The 16,413-nt window shown below is 47.4% G+C and overlaps 1 protein-coding gene across 2 annotated transcripts; it reads left to right on the top strand.

Moving 5' to 3' along the window:
* Positions 1 to 3,380: 3,380 nt before the first annotated feature.
* IL10RA (interleukin 10 receptor subunit alpha) lies at positions 3,381 to 16,172 on the top strand. 2 transcript variants are annotated; one of them, XM_016155583.2, is made up of 7 exons: positions 3,381 to 3,535; positions 5,762 to 5,876; positions 6,497 to 6,681; positions 7,544 to 7,713; positions 8,313 to 8,463; positions 9,920 to 10,041; positions 13,381 to 16,172. In XM_016155583.2, exons 1-7 carry the CDS (start codon positions 3,469 to 3,471, stop codon positions 14,305 to 14,307), a joined length of 1,737 nt encoding a protein of 578 aa, XP_016011069.2. In that variant the 5' UTR covers positions 3,381 to 3,468; the 3' UTR covers positions 14,308 to 16,172. The 2 variants fall into 2 exon arrangements, with proteins under 2 accessions (XP_016011069.2, XP_016011060.2); XM_016155574.2 differs by having other exon boundaries at positions 5,756 to 5,876.
* The last annotated feature ends 241 nt before the right edge of the window (positions 16,173 to 16,413 follow it).

Below are 16,413 nucleotides of genomic sequence, written 5' to 3'. Positions count from 1 at the left end.
TCGATTCTGCCACTAACTAGCCAAGTCACTCTGGTTAGTCACCTCCATGCTCTAGGTTTCCTCTTTTATTTAAAATGCAGATCTGCCCTGTCCCTCTCCTGCTCCAAATCCTTCAGGTTTGGATGCCTGTCACTTACCCAGTTAAAATTCAAACAACTCCCTATTCAAGTCTGAGTTACCCTCTAAATAGAGTAGAAAGGGACATTCGAAAGGGGTTCTGTCCCTTCTGAACTCTTTATATGCAGACAGGTGGAAGCTGGCCTTTGGTGACTCCTTCATCTTACATCTGTGATTCTCCTTGACCCAATAATGTCAAGTGTTCCCAGGCGGCTCCTTTTCTCCGTCTTCTCAGGGTCAGTTCCGTCTAGGGTTCACTCCTTGTTATGTGCTCTGACATAGTGATCACAAGGTCTGGAACTTCCCTAATCACTAGCTCAGGGACAGAAACTACAAGTTGTGCCTATTACCACATTTAAACATGGACTTCCTACCCGCTCAGATGCCCACCCTACTCGACCATCATCCTGAAGACCAAGATAAAGTAAAAGGAAGATGAGACAATGGAACCATCTAGAACTGAAAACTTGCTCTAAAAATTTCCCAGTGTGGCCATGTGGGCAAGATGTCTACCCAGCTCTGCCCACATATTCCCAGGGGCTCACTACATTCCCTTTACCCAGAACACTCAGTTCTGAGCTGTTCTTCCTCCCCCACCCTCACTCTCTTTCTCTCTCTCAACTCACTAGACTTTTGTCTTTTCCAAGAACTCTTCCAAGATTGGGAAGGGCATTGTTAATATGGTGGTAAAAGCATGTGCTCTGGAGTCAAACAGACTTCAGCTGTGTGTTCTCTCAGCTCTGCCACTCACTGGCTGAGTAACGCAGACAAGTGACATAATCTCTGACTTCCCATCTGTAAAATACTGATAATGATGTCAATCTCACAAGGTGGTAATAAGGATTAAATGAAACAGTGTTTGTGCATTGAGCAGGATAGTTAATATTAGCTGCTATAACAAAAATTCTAGAATCTCAGTGGCTAGATACAAGAGTTCACTCTTTACTCAAGTCACAGTCTAACATAGTTTGGGTGCCTTTCCTGCATACCTTCCCATCCAAGTGGTGATTCAGGGACCCAAATTCTTTCCATCCCCTTAGAGTCATCCACTGGGCCCCCTCCACCTGGCTGACAGAATAGTAAAGACAGAGAGGCCAGGCTAGGAAGTGGCCCCCACCATTTAACTTTACATTGGTTAAAACTCAGTCATGTATTCCACATAACTGCAAGGGAAGCTAGGAAATATCGTTGTTTTGTGTGCTCAGGAAAAGGCAATGGGGTTGCTAAGCATCTAGCCAGTCTCTGCTACAATACGTTAAGTATTTAGCATAGTGCCTGATACATAGTAAGAGCTCAGTAAATGTAAGATACTATTATAATTGCTTTCCATTATCTTTCCCAATACAGGTATAAATACTAGAAGTCACAGAACACTGAGGATGAATAACTGAATATAAAACAAAACAAACATGAATTGAAAAAAAAAAGACATGGTAATCATATATCTGACGACTCTTGTTCTGGGTTCTTTCTAGGAGACAGCAGGATACGTTGGAATAGCCTACATTCAAATGATGCCCCTTCCCTGAGTGAAACATTAACCTGTGTCAGCCATGGGGTTTTTTCTCATTTTAAAGCAAGAATACTAACTTATATGGCATTCTCAAAGAATATCTCTAAGTATATACTTCCCTTTGTCTGGAACACCCTCTCTATCTGCTCTTCACTTTCTACTCACCCTTCAAGTCTCTGCTGGGATGTCACCTTCTCCAACAAGCCTTCTTTATCCTCTACCCCAATTGTGCTCAAGTGCCTGTTTCCTATGTCCTCATGATAGCCTGCACTTTTCTTTCCAAAGCACTGAACACAACACATTAAAATCTTCATTCGTTTTCTGTCTCTAGCTAGACTAAATTTCTTGAGGAGAGAGAGCTTGTTTTCATCACCAACCTCAATAAATTGTCCAGCTCATAATGAGTGTGCCATAATATTTGTCATGTGAATGAATTAAGAATCCTGATCATTTTTCAAACAATAATGGAGTAAGACTTTTAAACTCTTATAACTCAACAAAAAAGCAAAGACAGGTTCAGAAAGAAACAGCACAGTGAACTCCTCTAAAAGGTCAGTGAGAACTAAAAAGTCATTTTAGGAAGGGGCCACACCCCTTGGGTCATGCCTGGGTACTTCTGAGTAATTGGCCACTCTTAATCTCTCAGTTGGGTAATAGAGAATGCAAAAAACATTATCACACATTAAAAATCCTGGGGTCTTCCTCCCAGCTGATCCAACCGCCTGGCAACAAGAGCTGTCCATCTAGGGTAGCCTTGGCTGTCCAGCTTGCATATAACACTCTCCACTATTCTAGGGCATCCCTGACCATCGTGATCATCATTGAAAAGTGAAGGCTTTATAGTTCCAAAATAGACTTTCATATACAGGGTGGGACACCCTCCCCACCCCCATTCCCCATACACGCACTTACTCTGAAGCACATTTCACCACCCAACAAAAGTCTCCTATTCCCTTATCCCTTTGATGCGTCTGGAGTCAAGTCCCAGATGAATCAAGTGACATAGAGGTATGAGTGACTGATGTTGTGTTACCCAGTTCTCCAGAACTGCTATTACCCAGAAGGGAAAGAAAGAAAAAAAAAAAGATCTAAACTAAGATTTCAGGCACGCGAAAGAAGCCAAAGACGTCATGGGCACCCCTCCAAAAATATTAAGTCAGGTTGAAAAGTGCCTCCTTTACAGTTGGTTTAGCTCAGAGCCCTATACCGAGGTACTAGGATGACAGACACCAAGACTCACACACGTGTCCTCGCACACATCCCCTAATCGCCTGGAACAATCTCTTTCCCCAACTCTGAGCGGACACGGCCACAGCTCCAATCCCCACCCCACTTGTCTGGTAAAATCAGCTCTGACAACCTCACCCCATCTTCCGCACCTAAAGTGCCGAGGCTATTCCTAGCCATCTGGGCCCCACCCAACACCACACACACACACACACACACACACACACACACACACACACACACCCACCCCCCCCCTCCCAGCTACCCAGACCGCTTTCACCCGATCGCACTGAGGGGCCTAGGGTGGGGGAGGGAAACCTTGGCCGGAGCCGTGTACCCGCCCCCGGACAGTTGCGCATCCGCCCTGTCCCTGCATGCTCCCCACCAGCCCGGGTTGTCGACGCTCAGCTGCGGGTACACATCCCTGCACAGTTCCCCAGACACAGAGGCCTCGGGGGCGGGATGTCTCGAGGCCCCGCCTTGCTTACGTCAGCCTCGCGGGCTGCGGGTGAGGCAGACGGCCGGAGTTTTCATTCGCAGCACAGCGTAGCTAGGCTGAAGGCGCGCAGCCTGGCTTCGGCTTCGGCCGCGGAGGATGCGGCGCGCCTAGAATGCTGCCGAGCCTGGTAATGCCGCTGGCGGCGCTCCTCAGCCTGCGCCTCGGCTCCCGCGCTCACGGTAAGGATCGGGATCCGCCCTGCCTTGCCCTCTCAGCGCTCTTCGGTCTGAGCAGTGTGGGTGGCTGGACCCGACTTCCACATTCGTCACCCGTACCTTAAAGTTCTGCGTCCCACAGGAAACCCCGTCTGGCTGGCCCTCTGGGAAGAGAGGCACCCATTATCTCCTCTCTCCCTGAATCTTCCTCATTCTGGCCAACCCAGGTCTCAGGCACACAGTTGTGGAAGTAGCTGAGATTTCTTGGAGGGGTGTGTGGGGTGCGTGGAGGGGAACAGAGTAGTTAAATGACCCTCTTCTCTAACTCATCGTCCATCCATCTCCTGACGCATCATAAATTTATCGGTGGCTTTTTTTGTTGTTCTTGTTCAAATGATGGGACTACTCGTCCCTCTGGGGGATTACTTTGATTCTCCCGTCTGACTCAACCTTCCCTTAGCCTTTCAGTTAACCTAGTTCTGCCCTGTGCATCTCAGCCCCATCCCAGCTCTTTTCTTCACTACACCTGTCGCCCGCTTCTGATCATCCCTGCTCCTTTAGCCCCTAATGCACTCCCATTGCCTCCTGCCTCTCTCAGCCCTACTGCTACCCCTTAGTTAAGTTTCCTAACCCAGCCTGTTACCCTGGAAGATCTCAGCAACTGAGAAGAGTAAATAAATCCTGGAGAGAGAGAATGAAAGGGTCTGGGAGATGGAAGGACCAAGAGCAGAGGCAGGGTAAGCAGAGACTGAAACTGCATCCACACATCAAAATACAAAGTAAAACATACAGTCAGCCATTCACATGACCAAGAGCTGAGATGGGGATGTGCAGCCCAAATACCACAAAGTCCCACTGCATTTTTTTTTTCACTTTCCATCTAACCCTTTGAAATTAAGACAGACTCGAAGATCAAAGATGGTATAAGGAAGAAAGCAAGGGACAGGGACAGATGTACTTTCTAAGAGAGAATCATGGCCAGAAAAAAGAAGCATTATTAGAAGGATGATAAGTTAGAGAACAAGGGAAGCCTGAGAGAGTCGCCGACTCTCTAGAGACATTAAGAGATCACGAAAAAGAGAAGCAGAACTGAGTGTGGGTATTGGCCTTGACCTATTTCATTGCACTTGATAGGCAAGACTCAACATAGGTGTATTTGCACGCTTACAAATAAGAGAACAGGTTGGGTAAGGTGCAAATAATTTGCCAGTGCTAGTTTGAGGCTCCTAAAATTGGTTTCCCATGGTAAATGGTGTGTGTTGCGAAGGAGGGGGAGACAGGAGATGGAGATGGGCACTGGTATTTAGTATTTCACCTTGGAGCCAAAGGTGCTAGCTCTTTATGGAAATGTCCTCAGCCCAGTCTACAAGAGCCACTTCATTCTGTCTGTTCTCACCCAGCCTGAATTGGGCATCTGGCTATAGGTAAAGCTCTTCTAGAAGCTGGGGAATCGGGCAAGGCTTCAGCTTAGGGTTGCCCAGGAGAAACAGGCAGATGCCAACAAGAAGGGTATATGGGTACTCAAAGAACTCCAGAGAGGAGCCCTTGGGCAGAGCCAGGGTTGGGGCCAAGGTAAGGACCAGGCGTGGGGATTGGGGACAGGCCTAGGGATGAGGCTGGAGCAGAGACAGGGATTGGGCAGAGACAGGGACTAGCTCATCCCAAAGCTCATTGTGGACATACCTTACCCCTCAGCTCCTGGCTCCTTGCCTGGGATGCATCAGACTCAGCTTGGCTCTTTTCAGCCACTACTTCTGCTTCTGATCACAGACTGGATTTAAGGACACAATACTGGAATTAGGCACATTTGGATTCAAGGCCCACTCTTCCCCTTACTAGCCCTGTAGCCTTGGGCGAGTCATTTAACCTCTCTGAACCTTCATTTCTCCAGTAAAATAGGGGTAATCAATCCCTACCTTGCAGAGCTGTTGTGATAATTATGAGATAATATATGTAAAATACTTCGCAGAGCACTCAGCTCATAGTAAAGTACTCAATAAATGGGAGTTGTTAGAATGCTTGCCACCATCTTCACTTGAAAATAAGTCAAATTGCTCAAAATTTAAAAGGGAACTGGAGTTGTTTATTGTACAGAAGAGAAGTTTAGGGACTGAGTCACAAGGGTCAGGTCTGTGTACTTGGTGAGTTCTGGGAGAGGAATCGAATCTGTAAGCACTCAGCATAGGGCAGCATGCAGCAGGAGGTGGGCTCTGCCAGCTCTGATACCAATACTTTCCTCTCCAGCAACAGAACTGCTCAGCCCTCCATCTGTGTGGTTCGAAGCAGAGTTTTTCCACCACATCCTCCACTGGACACCCATCCCAAATCAGTCTGAAAGGACCTACTATGAAGTGGAGCTCCTGAGGTAAGGAAGAGGGAGGATGAGAGAAAGAGAGATGAAAGAGGGAGTGGATGAATCCATCACCTTCTACTGCCTTGATATAGGAAGATACCTGCCTTGTTGCTAAAGTGACACCAGGAAGGACCCTGGCATATATCCATCAGTTGACAAGTACTGATTAGGTCTCATATGTGCTGAGCAGTGTGCTGGTAGCTCCGGGAAGAGAAAACCACAGTATTGCCTTTACCCTCTAGGTTTTTCCATCTTACTGGAAAAACAGGGAAATCACCCATAGTACAGTTGAAAAAGAAGGAAACCCTAATGACTGCAAATGTAGTTGGGATAAGGAAGAAATTAGGCTGTGTTTCAGGGAATAGCAAGGCTTCCTGGAGGAGTTAGGATTTAAGTGACAAATTAGAAGCAACTATTCCAATTTAAGAATCTCTAAGACCACAGAGAAATTGGTACAGGGTCCCAGAACCAAGGTAGACCCCCTTGCAATTAGATGTCCTAGACTAGAGGAAATACCCTGAGGGCTAAACCATCATGGGAGCACCCTCTATGGCCTCTTGCTTCTTCCCTCTTAAAAGAGAGAGGTTTGAACACAAGTTTCTCTGACAGTGCCTACCTTGATATGTCTCCAGGTATGGCCGGGAGTCCTGGAAGTCTATACCAAGCTGTAACCAGACCCTGCTGCTGTCCTGTGATCTCACCATGGCCACCCTGGACCTATACCATAGCTTTGGTTACCGAGCCAAAGTCCGGGCAGTGGACGGAAGCCAGCATTCTAACTGGACTATCGCGAGCACCCGCTTCTCCAAGGATGATGGTGCTTTTCCTTTCCTGGGCCTAGAACATGGCTTTGGGGTCCCTTCCAACCAGAATCTCTAGTCTAGAACTTTTCCCTCTGTTCCCGTAGCTCGCCATGTCATCTGAGCTTCCTAGCTGGGGACCTAGTTGCTCAAACAAACCTGAGTCAGGACTTTGGAGAAGGTTTAGATGAAAATAGTCAAGTTGTTCAAGATTTAAAAAGGGAACTGGAGTTGTTTTTCCTACAGAAGAGAAGTTTGAGGGTGAGTTGGGGCAGCTGAGTCACGAGGGCCAGGCCTGTGACTTGGAGGTTTCTGGGAGAGGAATCAAATCTATAAGTACTCAGCATAGGGTGGTATACAGCAGGCAGATTTGGGTCAGCTCCCTACACACACACTTTAGGGATGAACTCTCAGGGCTTAGGATATGAAGCTTTGAAGTAAGGAGGTGCTACTGAGAAGTTGGGAGTCTCTCTGAGAGAGGAGGAAAGAACAAGTACCAAACACAATGGGGCTCTCCCGTTCTGCAGGCTGGGACCCACCGTGCTGTGCGATGAGCCTGCTCTTCAGAATTCATTCAGAACCGATGGTCTAGGATGTTCTAGGTCATTGGTTTCCAAATGTCTGTCTGCAGGCCAGTGCTGAGGAGTGTGTTTAAAATACTGGATGTTTCTAGGATCCAGCTTCAAAAATTCAGATTCGCTGTTTCTTGAGTGGGCCCAGGGCGTCTGTATTTTTAATGTGCTCTCCAGGAAGTCTTAATGATCTGCTAGGTGGCCCAGGTTTTAGGGTGGGTAAAGCTCAACCCTGGAGGCCAGGCATGGGTAGGGGACCCAGGCCCTTCCCGGCCTGCAGGCCTCATGTTTTTGCCTCCCCATACAGTGAAACTGACGGTTGGCAGCATCAAGCTAGAGAAGCGTAATGGCATCATCTTCGGAAAGATCCAGCCCCCCAGGCCCAAGCTGGCCCCTAAAAACGACACATATGAAAGCATCTTCCCATACTTCCGCGAGTATGAGATTGCAATTCGAAAAGTACCAGGACACTATGAGGTATGGGATTTTCCAAGGCCACAGGGCCTGGGCGGTGGGGAGTGCCTTTTGTGCATTGCTGGGGAAATTGCCAGTAGATTATAGGGAGGCATTAGGGGTGGGAAGGGAATTGAGATGACCTCAGCCCTAAAACTGGTGCTCCTGCCAGGTGGCAGGGAAGACACTGCCTACTAGGTGTCACAAAACACATGAGACATTTCGTAACTATTGTTTCTTCTCCCCTTGAAGGTAGATATTTATTCCATTGTTATAGATGGGAAATTGAGGCTCCAAGAGGCTATGTAATGGCCCAAGGACACCCCTGTAAGTGGGAGATCTGGAATCTGCAAAATCCATCCTCTTTGCCTTCTACCACAGTAGATTCCAGCTCCCTCTTGGAAGGTCCTCAGCATCTTTAAAACACTTCCTTTTCTTTTGTAATATAAAATAAATCATGGTAATCACAGGGATATTGGCTACATTGATAAGTCAGGGTTTGTTATATTAGAACACTGATGGGGATTGGCCTAGATTACATCTAAAGGCCCCTCCAGCTCCCAGCTTTCATGCTTCAGGAAACAAGGATATTTTGTTTATTGCTGTCACTGTTTTCATTTCAGTTCACAAACAAGAAGGTAAAACATGAAAACTTCAATTTCTCCGTCCCCGGAGAGGTGGGAGAGTTCTGTGTCAAGGTGAAACCTTCTGTGAGCTCCCGAGTGAACAAAGGGATATGGTCCAAGGAGGAGTGCATCGTGCTATCTTGGCAGTGTGAGTTGGTCAGGGCTGCTATTCTAAGGGGAGACAGGCAGGAAGGGTCTCACAGGAAATGTCTTACACAATCCAAAAAAACTGCTGATGCCAGGCACTGTGCTAGGCACTCCCCACAAAGCTCTCCACCCTCATACAGCCCTGTGAGAGAGCTCCTACTGTCTCCATTTTAGAGATGAGGGAACTGAGGCTCAGTGCATTTAAGCTGCTGCTTAGGGCATGGTGGCAGAGCCAGGTGTCCTGATTCTGCAGATACTTCCACTTGAGCACAGCTATGCTTCCTAGGAACCCCCCCAGGCCACCCTCAGTCATCTGTGGTAGTTCCTGTTTGTTACAGTCCTCTGTTGTCTTCTCTTAGAGTTGAGGGCACAAAGGGCCTTCTCCTTACCTCCCCCTTAGAGGAAGCAGAACTTAGCTGACTCCTCACCACAGCTGCTAAAGTCAACAAATACTGTGCCAGCTTCTCAGCCAGGCACTGGGAAGGGGAAGGGGATTTGGGATGTGAAGGCCATGGTCCTGACCCAAGGATCTTTCAGTCTGGACAGGATGTACCCAGAGGAAGCTGTAACTAAAATCTCAGGACAGCATATGTCCAGTGCCCAATGAATCATGCCAGCAGTCAGTGTACTGGGAGCTCCCAGTCCAGTGTGGGCAGGGTCTGGCAAAGACCAAAGTGAGTCCTTACATTTCCAAAGTACTCGAAAGCTCATTGTCACTTAAGCCTTCCTCTCATTTAAGCAGAGTAAGGCATCATCTGGGTGTCAGGCAGCCTTAAGAGCCTTTTCTGCTTTTATTCACTGATATAAGAAATAACTTTTTGTAGAGGTCTGAGTCAAATCCCTGCTTTACCACTTATGAGGTACATGACATTGGGCAAGTTACTTGACCTCTCTGGGACTCAGGATTCTAATCTATAAAAATAGGGATGATAATAGTATTTTCCTCCTAAGGTTGTTATATGGGTCAGATAACATAAGTAAAGGATTTGGTAGATGGTAAGTGCTGTGTACTTTGCAACCATCCTGTGTAGTAAGTGCCATTATTTTCCCCATTTTACAGATGTGGAAACTAAGGCTCGGAGAGGCTGAGGAATCTTTTCATAGCCTCATAGATAGTCAGTGGTGGGACTGGGATTTGAACCCAGATCTGGCTGCCAAAGTCCCTGTACTTTCCTGCTGTACCATCCTGACTCACTGTTCCGCCTGCTGTAGTATGGGTGCAGAGAGCTGGCAGCAGTCAATGTGTATAGTGAGGAAATCCTTCAGGGCCAAGGTTCAAAGACCAGGCAGCAATTCCAAAGAACCCAGATACATCTAGAGTTGTGGTCTAGAGGTAGCCTGGGTTAGTGGAGGTCACCTGGGTCACTCACTGAGTGGCTCCAGAGAATAGCCATGAGATCCTGAGGACTGACCGTCCCACAGGGCCTGACCTCATATGCATCTCTCTTGGCCTGCAGATTTCACCGTGACTAACCTCAGCATCTTCTTCACCTTTGTCCCACTGCTCTGTGGAGCCCTGACCTACCTCTTGGCCCACCAGCTGTATGTGCGGCGCCGGAAAAAGCTGCCTACCGTCCTGGTATGTCTCACAGGGAGGTTACTACCCCATCCTTCCCAGCCATACCAGGACTCCAGGAGACAGATGCTCCCTCATGGTAGTCCCTTCCCTTAGCCTTGACATTATCAAGAAAGCACCTTCATTAAGCACCTGGGGGCAGAGGGAAAACTTGACCATAAGGCAAAGTTTCCTTCTAATGACCCAGATAAGATATGTACTGAGTAGTCCCAACCCCCCACGTGTCAGTTTGTTACCAAATACTAGTAATTGGCTATGGACCAGCCCCTGTGCATTAGTACCTCTGATTCAGGTATATTTACTGTCCTCATTTTACAAGTGACAAAACTGAGGCATAGAGAGATTGTTACAGGCGCAGGGTTACACAGCCAGGAAGAGCCGGGATGGAACCCAGTCTTTCCCACCCACAGTGGTTGGCGATAGGTACTCTGGAAGGGGAAGAACACGGGGCTGGAGGTGCTGGCCCTTGGGCTGCCCTCAGAGTGGGAGAGCAGAGAGAAAGGTGATGCTGGAGAGGAGGGGATTTTGGAGGAAGCCAGAGTCTCCAACCCCTCCCTGAGTGTCTCCTTTTGCTGCGCAGTTCTGAAAAATGCTTCATTCATGGTAAGCAGGCCTCTAAAACTTAACCTGCAGCGCTGAGTGGCATTTCCAAACCTCAGCCTCTCTCTATGGCCTGGGATTCAGGCTGTTCCAAAGGTTGCCCCCCCTCCCCCGCCCACTGGCTCACATCTGGAAGGGGACCCAACAGAGCAATCCCAGGGTCTCTAGGAAAAATAAGGAGAGAGACAAAGACCCTCTGAAATTATTTTGAGTAAGAACTTCAGGAAGTAGGAAGGCAGGGAGAGAAGAGGGGTGGGACTGCCTGGCCTAATTAGGATCTTTGTCCAGGCAAAAATGAACTGCGATCCTAGCTGCAGGGCTCTGGGGAGGGAGGTATGACAAGGAAACTGGGAATAGGCAGCCCATTCCAGCCTTAGGTGCTTATAAAGTGCTTCCTGTGTCTAGCTGAAGTGTGTAGCTCATTGTCCTTTCTCTGTGCTATGCGGAGATTCAGGTCTACAAACATATGCATTGCCTGTTTGACTAGAACTTTGAGTATATTCTATGTGCAGGGTCCGGAGCTGGATATAGAGATGAGTGCACCATGGGGCCTGCCCTCAGGATGGATAACTATAAAGCAGAGAAGTGGAGAAGGGTGGTCCTGGTACACTGGACAGGAGGTTCTTAGTCAGGCATCAGGAAAAGTATCTAGGAAAAGAGTAAATGTGATGGCAGTTGAGCTACAGCTACTGAGCACCTAGGACATGCTGATTAATATGGCCCCTGGTCCCAGGGGGGTTTGGTTACAGCCAGGTGAGGTGGTTCTATAAACTATTAACTTTCTTGCAAACCATTGAAATAGCCATAGATACAAATTGCCAAAGGAGATTACAGGTAACCTCTGGTTTCTTGTTCCTTCTGTACATTTGGATTACAGAATTGAGTTGCTCTTGAGAGTTTTTCCGCCCTCAAGACAAATACAGCCCAATTCATTTATCTAATGATTCATTTATCTAATGGTCATCACTAACTTTATGAACAACTTATAGTGCACAGACCACTTTCACATCCTTTAGCTTGTTCACATTCATTAGCTGCTTTGATTTGATTCTTCAACAATATATCAAGGTAAGTAATATTGGACAAGTGGGGATTTCAAATTAGGACGGTTGCATACAAATTCCAGGTTTTTCCTTTGGTGCTGTGTGACTGGGAAAATCACTTACCTTCTCTGAGGTTTAATTTTCTCCTCTAGGAAATAGAAAAAATAATACTTCCTCAGAGAACTGTTGGAGAGTAAAATTCAATTCACCAAATATTTGTCAAGTGCTTCCTATATACCAGGCTCTGTTCTAAGCACTTTACATGCATTAACTGCAACATGAGGAGGCAGATACTGTCATTATTTCCATTTTACGGGTGAGGAACTAAAGTACAGAAAGGATAATGAATTTAGCCAAAGTGACACAGCTGAAAAGAAGCAGAGGTGGGATTTGAATTCATGAAGTCTGGCTCTGGAATACACATTCTTAATCACCAAGCCATGTTATATTAATAGAAACTCAACCACTAAGAGTTGTATTAGAGTCATTACATACAAAGATAATGAGGGCAGATGTGCAACAGTGAGTCAGTAAATCAGTCAACAAACCTTCTGAATGCCTACTATGTGCTAGCTCAGTTTAAGCTTTGGGAACAAAGTGGCTGACAAGTCTAGATAGCAACTGCTCTTAAGGAGTTTGGAGGTGGGGAGTGATTGTGTGTGTATGTGCATGTTGGGGTTGGGGACAGAAGAGGGCATTTGAAAACAAATTAAAAAATAATTCCAGGAATTAAGTGCTGGGAAGAAGTAAACTAAGTTAATGTGGAGAGAGTGTCTGGAGCACTCCTGTAGCAAGGCTGATCAGGAAGGCCTCTCTGAGGAGGCGACATCCGAGCTGAAAGCTGAAAGCCGAATGGTGAGGAGGACACGTACATGCAAAGCACTGAGAAAAGGGTATTCCAACTAGAAAGAGTAGCACGTGCAAAGGCCTTGAGACGGCATCGTGCTGGTGTGTTCCAGAGCAGAAAGAACACTAGTATGGCTGAGACAGAAGCGCCAGAGTTAAGTGATTTCCCTGAGGACCTCGGCAGTTAATGTCCTCTTCAGCTGCTAGTTCTGCGCGTGTTCCACTGCCGCACATTGCAGCCGCCCTGCCTTTGTGCAACGCGGGGAGTAGAACAATTAATTTGATGTCTCGCATCCAGCATTTTAAAAAATGAAATGGATAGGATGAAAGAATAAATAGAATAGAATTGAATAAACAGATCACTGGTAGTAATAAGTAATATTTTGTCAAACTAGTTTCAGTTATTTGTATATGAGTCATACATGTATGGGTTACTTACATACAGATTATTATGTAACGCATTGCTTATTTTGAAGTCATGGTCAAAAGTGTTTGAAACACACTTCTAGATCTAGATGAGTCCAGCCTGCTCTCAGGTTTCCAAAGCACAGCAATTGAGATTGTTCACCATTCCCTGCAGGTCCCCTCTGCTTGTCATCTCATTTAGGCTCTGAGAATACTAGCTTCTTATGTATCTGGCCTGAGCCAAACTGAAAATTGCTTTAGGAGGAAAACTTGAAACAAAACAAAACAAAAAAACAAGTGGCTGTGTACTCCAGGCTCTGTAGTCCTCTTTTGTTGGAGTACTACCTCCTTGATCTCTCCTCCTGGACCCACGGCCTCCTACAGCAACACTGGAGTAGGTTCCTCCAGGTGACCCTCTGCCTCACCCACTCCTTTCTTTCCTCTCCAGGTCTTCAAGAAGTCTAGTCCCTTCAGTCTCATCAAACAGCTTCCCAGCCCAGACACCCAAGACAACATCTGTCCCCTTGATGAGGAGGCCTTCCCCAAGGTGTCCCAAGAGCTTAGGAACTCAGAGCTGCATGGCAGCACAGACAGTGGCTTTGGCAGTGCCAAGCCATCACTGCAAACTGAAGAGCCTCAGTTCTTCCTCCCTGCTCTCCACCCCCAAACTGGGGGGACTCTGGGAAAGAGGACACCCCTGGAGCTGGAGAACAGCTGCAGTAGTGGCAGCAGCAACAGCACAGACAGCGGGATCTGCATGCAGGAGCCCAGCTTGAGTCTTGGCACAGGGCCCAACTGGGAGCAGCAAGTGGAGAGCAATAGCCAGGGCCAGGATGACAGTGGCATTGGCCTAGTCAAGAACTCTGTGGCGCAACCCGGGGATGTACAGGATGGCTTATCCTTGGGCCATGTCAGTCCCTTGGAGCCTGAAGTGACTGAGGAAAAAGACTCAGCCATGGTGGCATTTCAGGGCTACCTAAAACAGACGAGAGGCACAGAGGAGAGGGCAGCCAAGGCAGACTGCCTGGAGGAAGAGTCCTCCTCAGCAAATGACCTTGGCCTCAAATACAGAATGTGCCTGGATGCCAAGAATAGCTGGCCTCCACAAGCCCTGGCCAAGGGCTATTTGAAACAGAGTCACCCAGAAATGACTCTTGCTCCCTCAAAGGCCCCAACTGGACAGTGGAATCAACCAACTGAAAAATGGTCACTTCTGGGCTTGACCAGCTGTGGTGACCTAGGAACATCTGACTGGAACTTTGCTCATGATCTTATCCCTCTGGACTGTGTGGTAGCCCCAGATAGTCTCCTGGGCAGCTTTGACTCAGACCTGGTCACTCTGCCACTGAACTCCAGTCTGCACTCAAATGACTGACTCAGGCTAAGATGGTGCTTTTGATTTCAGCTTTGTCCTGCCTGGACTAGTTGGAGGGGCCCCAGAAGTTAGAAGTCAAACATGATGCCAGTCTAGACACTTTTCTGCAAGTCCAGTAGGGCTAGCCCTAGCCAGGCCCAGCAGGGCTGGCCTAGGTGCCCAGGCAGAAGGAAACCATCTCACGATACTGGTGCAGAGTGTGTGGGTGGCCTTTTCTATAGACAGGGCCCTGCAGACTCTGATAGAGCTGAGAAGTGTGAGGCAGAGACCTCTTCCCTGCTCAAAACTCTTTCTCTATGATAAAGATTATTTGCTCTTGGGAATCATGAGGTTTTTTGGAGTTGTGGTGGGCCTGCCAAAATGAAGTCAGCTCAGGTCCAGGCCTCCCCGACTAAGCCAGCCATGTGTCAGGGCCTCTAGCAAGATGGAGGCTGGGAGGATGCAGGCTTCAGGGACTCACAGCAGGGGTCATTTCTAGGGGGAAAAAGAGGGAGCAAAGACCAAGTGTTATCTTTTGGATGAATGATTAGGCTGGGATGGTCACTTGGAGAAACTCCACTGGCAGGCCTTCCAGGTAGGGAGCTTGTCATGGAAGATCTTAAGGTGTGGCTGCCCTGGTCAGCCAGTTAATCCATCAACCATTGTTATAGAGCCACAGGGAGATGAAAGGAACTGAGACCCAGCAGAGTGTTTTGGCTCAAAACCCATCCCTCTGGGGACGTCTCGTGTTCATATGCAGACATCTTCCTCTTTCCAGCAAATAGAGCAGCATCTCCCTCAAGTACTTGCAGTGGCCAAGCCACTCACTGTCCCTACCCTTTGGCCCCTGCATTTGCCAACAGTTCTAGAGAAACAATGATTGTTTATATTGCTCAAAACTCAGCCCTTCAGGCAGCCTCTGGGTTTAGGCATTAGCTTGCCTGCCCCAGAGAGTCAGAGTTGGGACCTATACTTGTGTTTGCAGCTGACATCCAGCTACATACCCACAGGACAGGGTACTGGACTGTGATGTCTGCTCTCTCAGTGTTCAGCTGCGTGACCTTGGACCAACCACTTCTCAGAAGGCTTGTTACCTCATATGTGAAATAAGGGGCCCTCCAGGCCAGATGTTAGCCAAGCTGGCCTCTGGGATATTTCTAACTGCATCTGATCCTGGGCTGGGAGGAGGTGGACTGCGGAACCCTTGTCTACATAGAGCCTCCTTTTTTCTCATGCTGAGGGCTAACAGATCCAGCAGAAGTCCATGGCATCATGCTAAGAGAACTACAGATGCTGGTCACTGAAAGGGGGCAGCTTTGGGCCCAGCTTCCTCAAGTCAGTTTGGAATCTAAATTCAAAGCTGGTTTACAGTCCATGGACAAGGAACTGGGAGGATTGGCAGGCCTAGGGTATGCCCCTCTAAGTCATCCCATGGCCCTGCATTTCTCTGTGGCATTCTGAGACTAGACATTCTGGCCTAAGGAATCCAGCCAGAACCTTTTCACTCTGCCAAGAAGCTCTAGGTGACAGCTGGTAACAACTGCCTCTGGAAACTTAGGCTTGAAGAATGATTCCTCAAGGTTCCCTTGGAAGGTTTATTTATTTATTCTTTTATTTATTGAAGCAAAATAGTCCAGTGAAAGAATTATGCATATTTCAAGAGCCTAGAAGTTCTAGTTCGGACTCTGTTGTTTCTAGCCATGCAAAGGAGGACAAGTGACCTTAGGAAAGTCACTTGTCCTCCTTTGTTTCCTCATCTGTAAAACTAGAAAACAATGCATGACCTGTTTCAGGGATGTGAAGTTCCACTGACGAAGTGGACGTGAATGTGACTTGAATACTGTGATATATTTTTTTATTTCAATAAATTGTCAAGACCATGGGAATTGTGTGATACCAGTCAGATTTCTGATGACACAGTGGCTGGTGGAGGACTCAAGCTGTGGGTAATCGAAGAATGATAATAAGATGTGCGACGTTACTTTAAGGACTGAAGACTCAGGCTCAAATCATACAGACTCAGGTACAAGTCCTCAGGCTACCATTTATTGTCTATGACCTTGGCCAAATTTCTGATTCTTTCTAAGTTCCAGTTTCCTCATCTATAACCTGGGAATAATAATTCTT

The sequence above is a fragment of the Rousettus aegyptiacus genome, unplaced genomic scaffold (genome assembly GCF_014176215.1).
Source record: "Rousettus aegyptiacus isolate mRouAeg1 unplaced genomic scaffold, mRouAeg1.p scaffold_m13_p_5, whole genome shotgun sequence".
Taxonomy (NCBI): Eukaryota; Metazoa; Chordata; class Mammalia; order Chiroptera; family Pteropodidae; genus Rousettus; species Rousettus aegyptiacus.
This window is presented reverse-complemented; position numbering and strand designations above follow the sequence as displayed.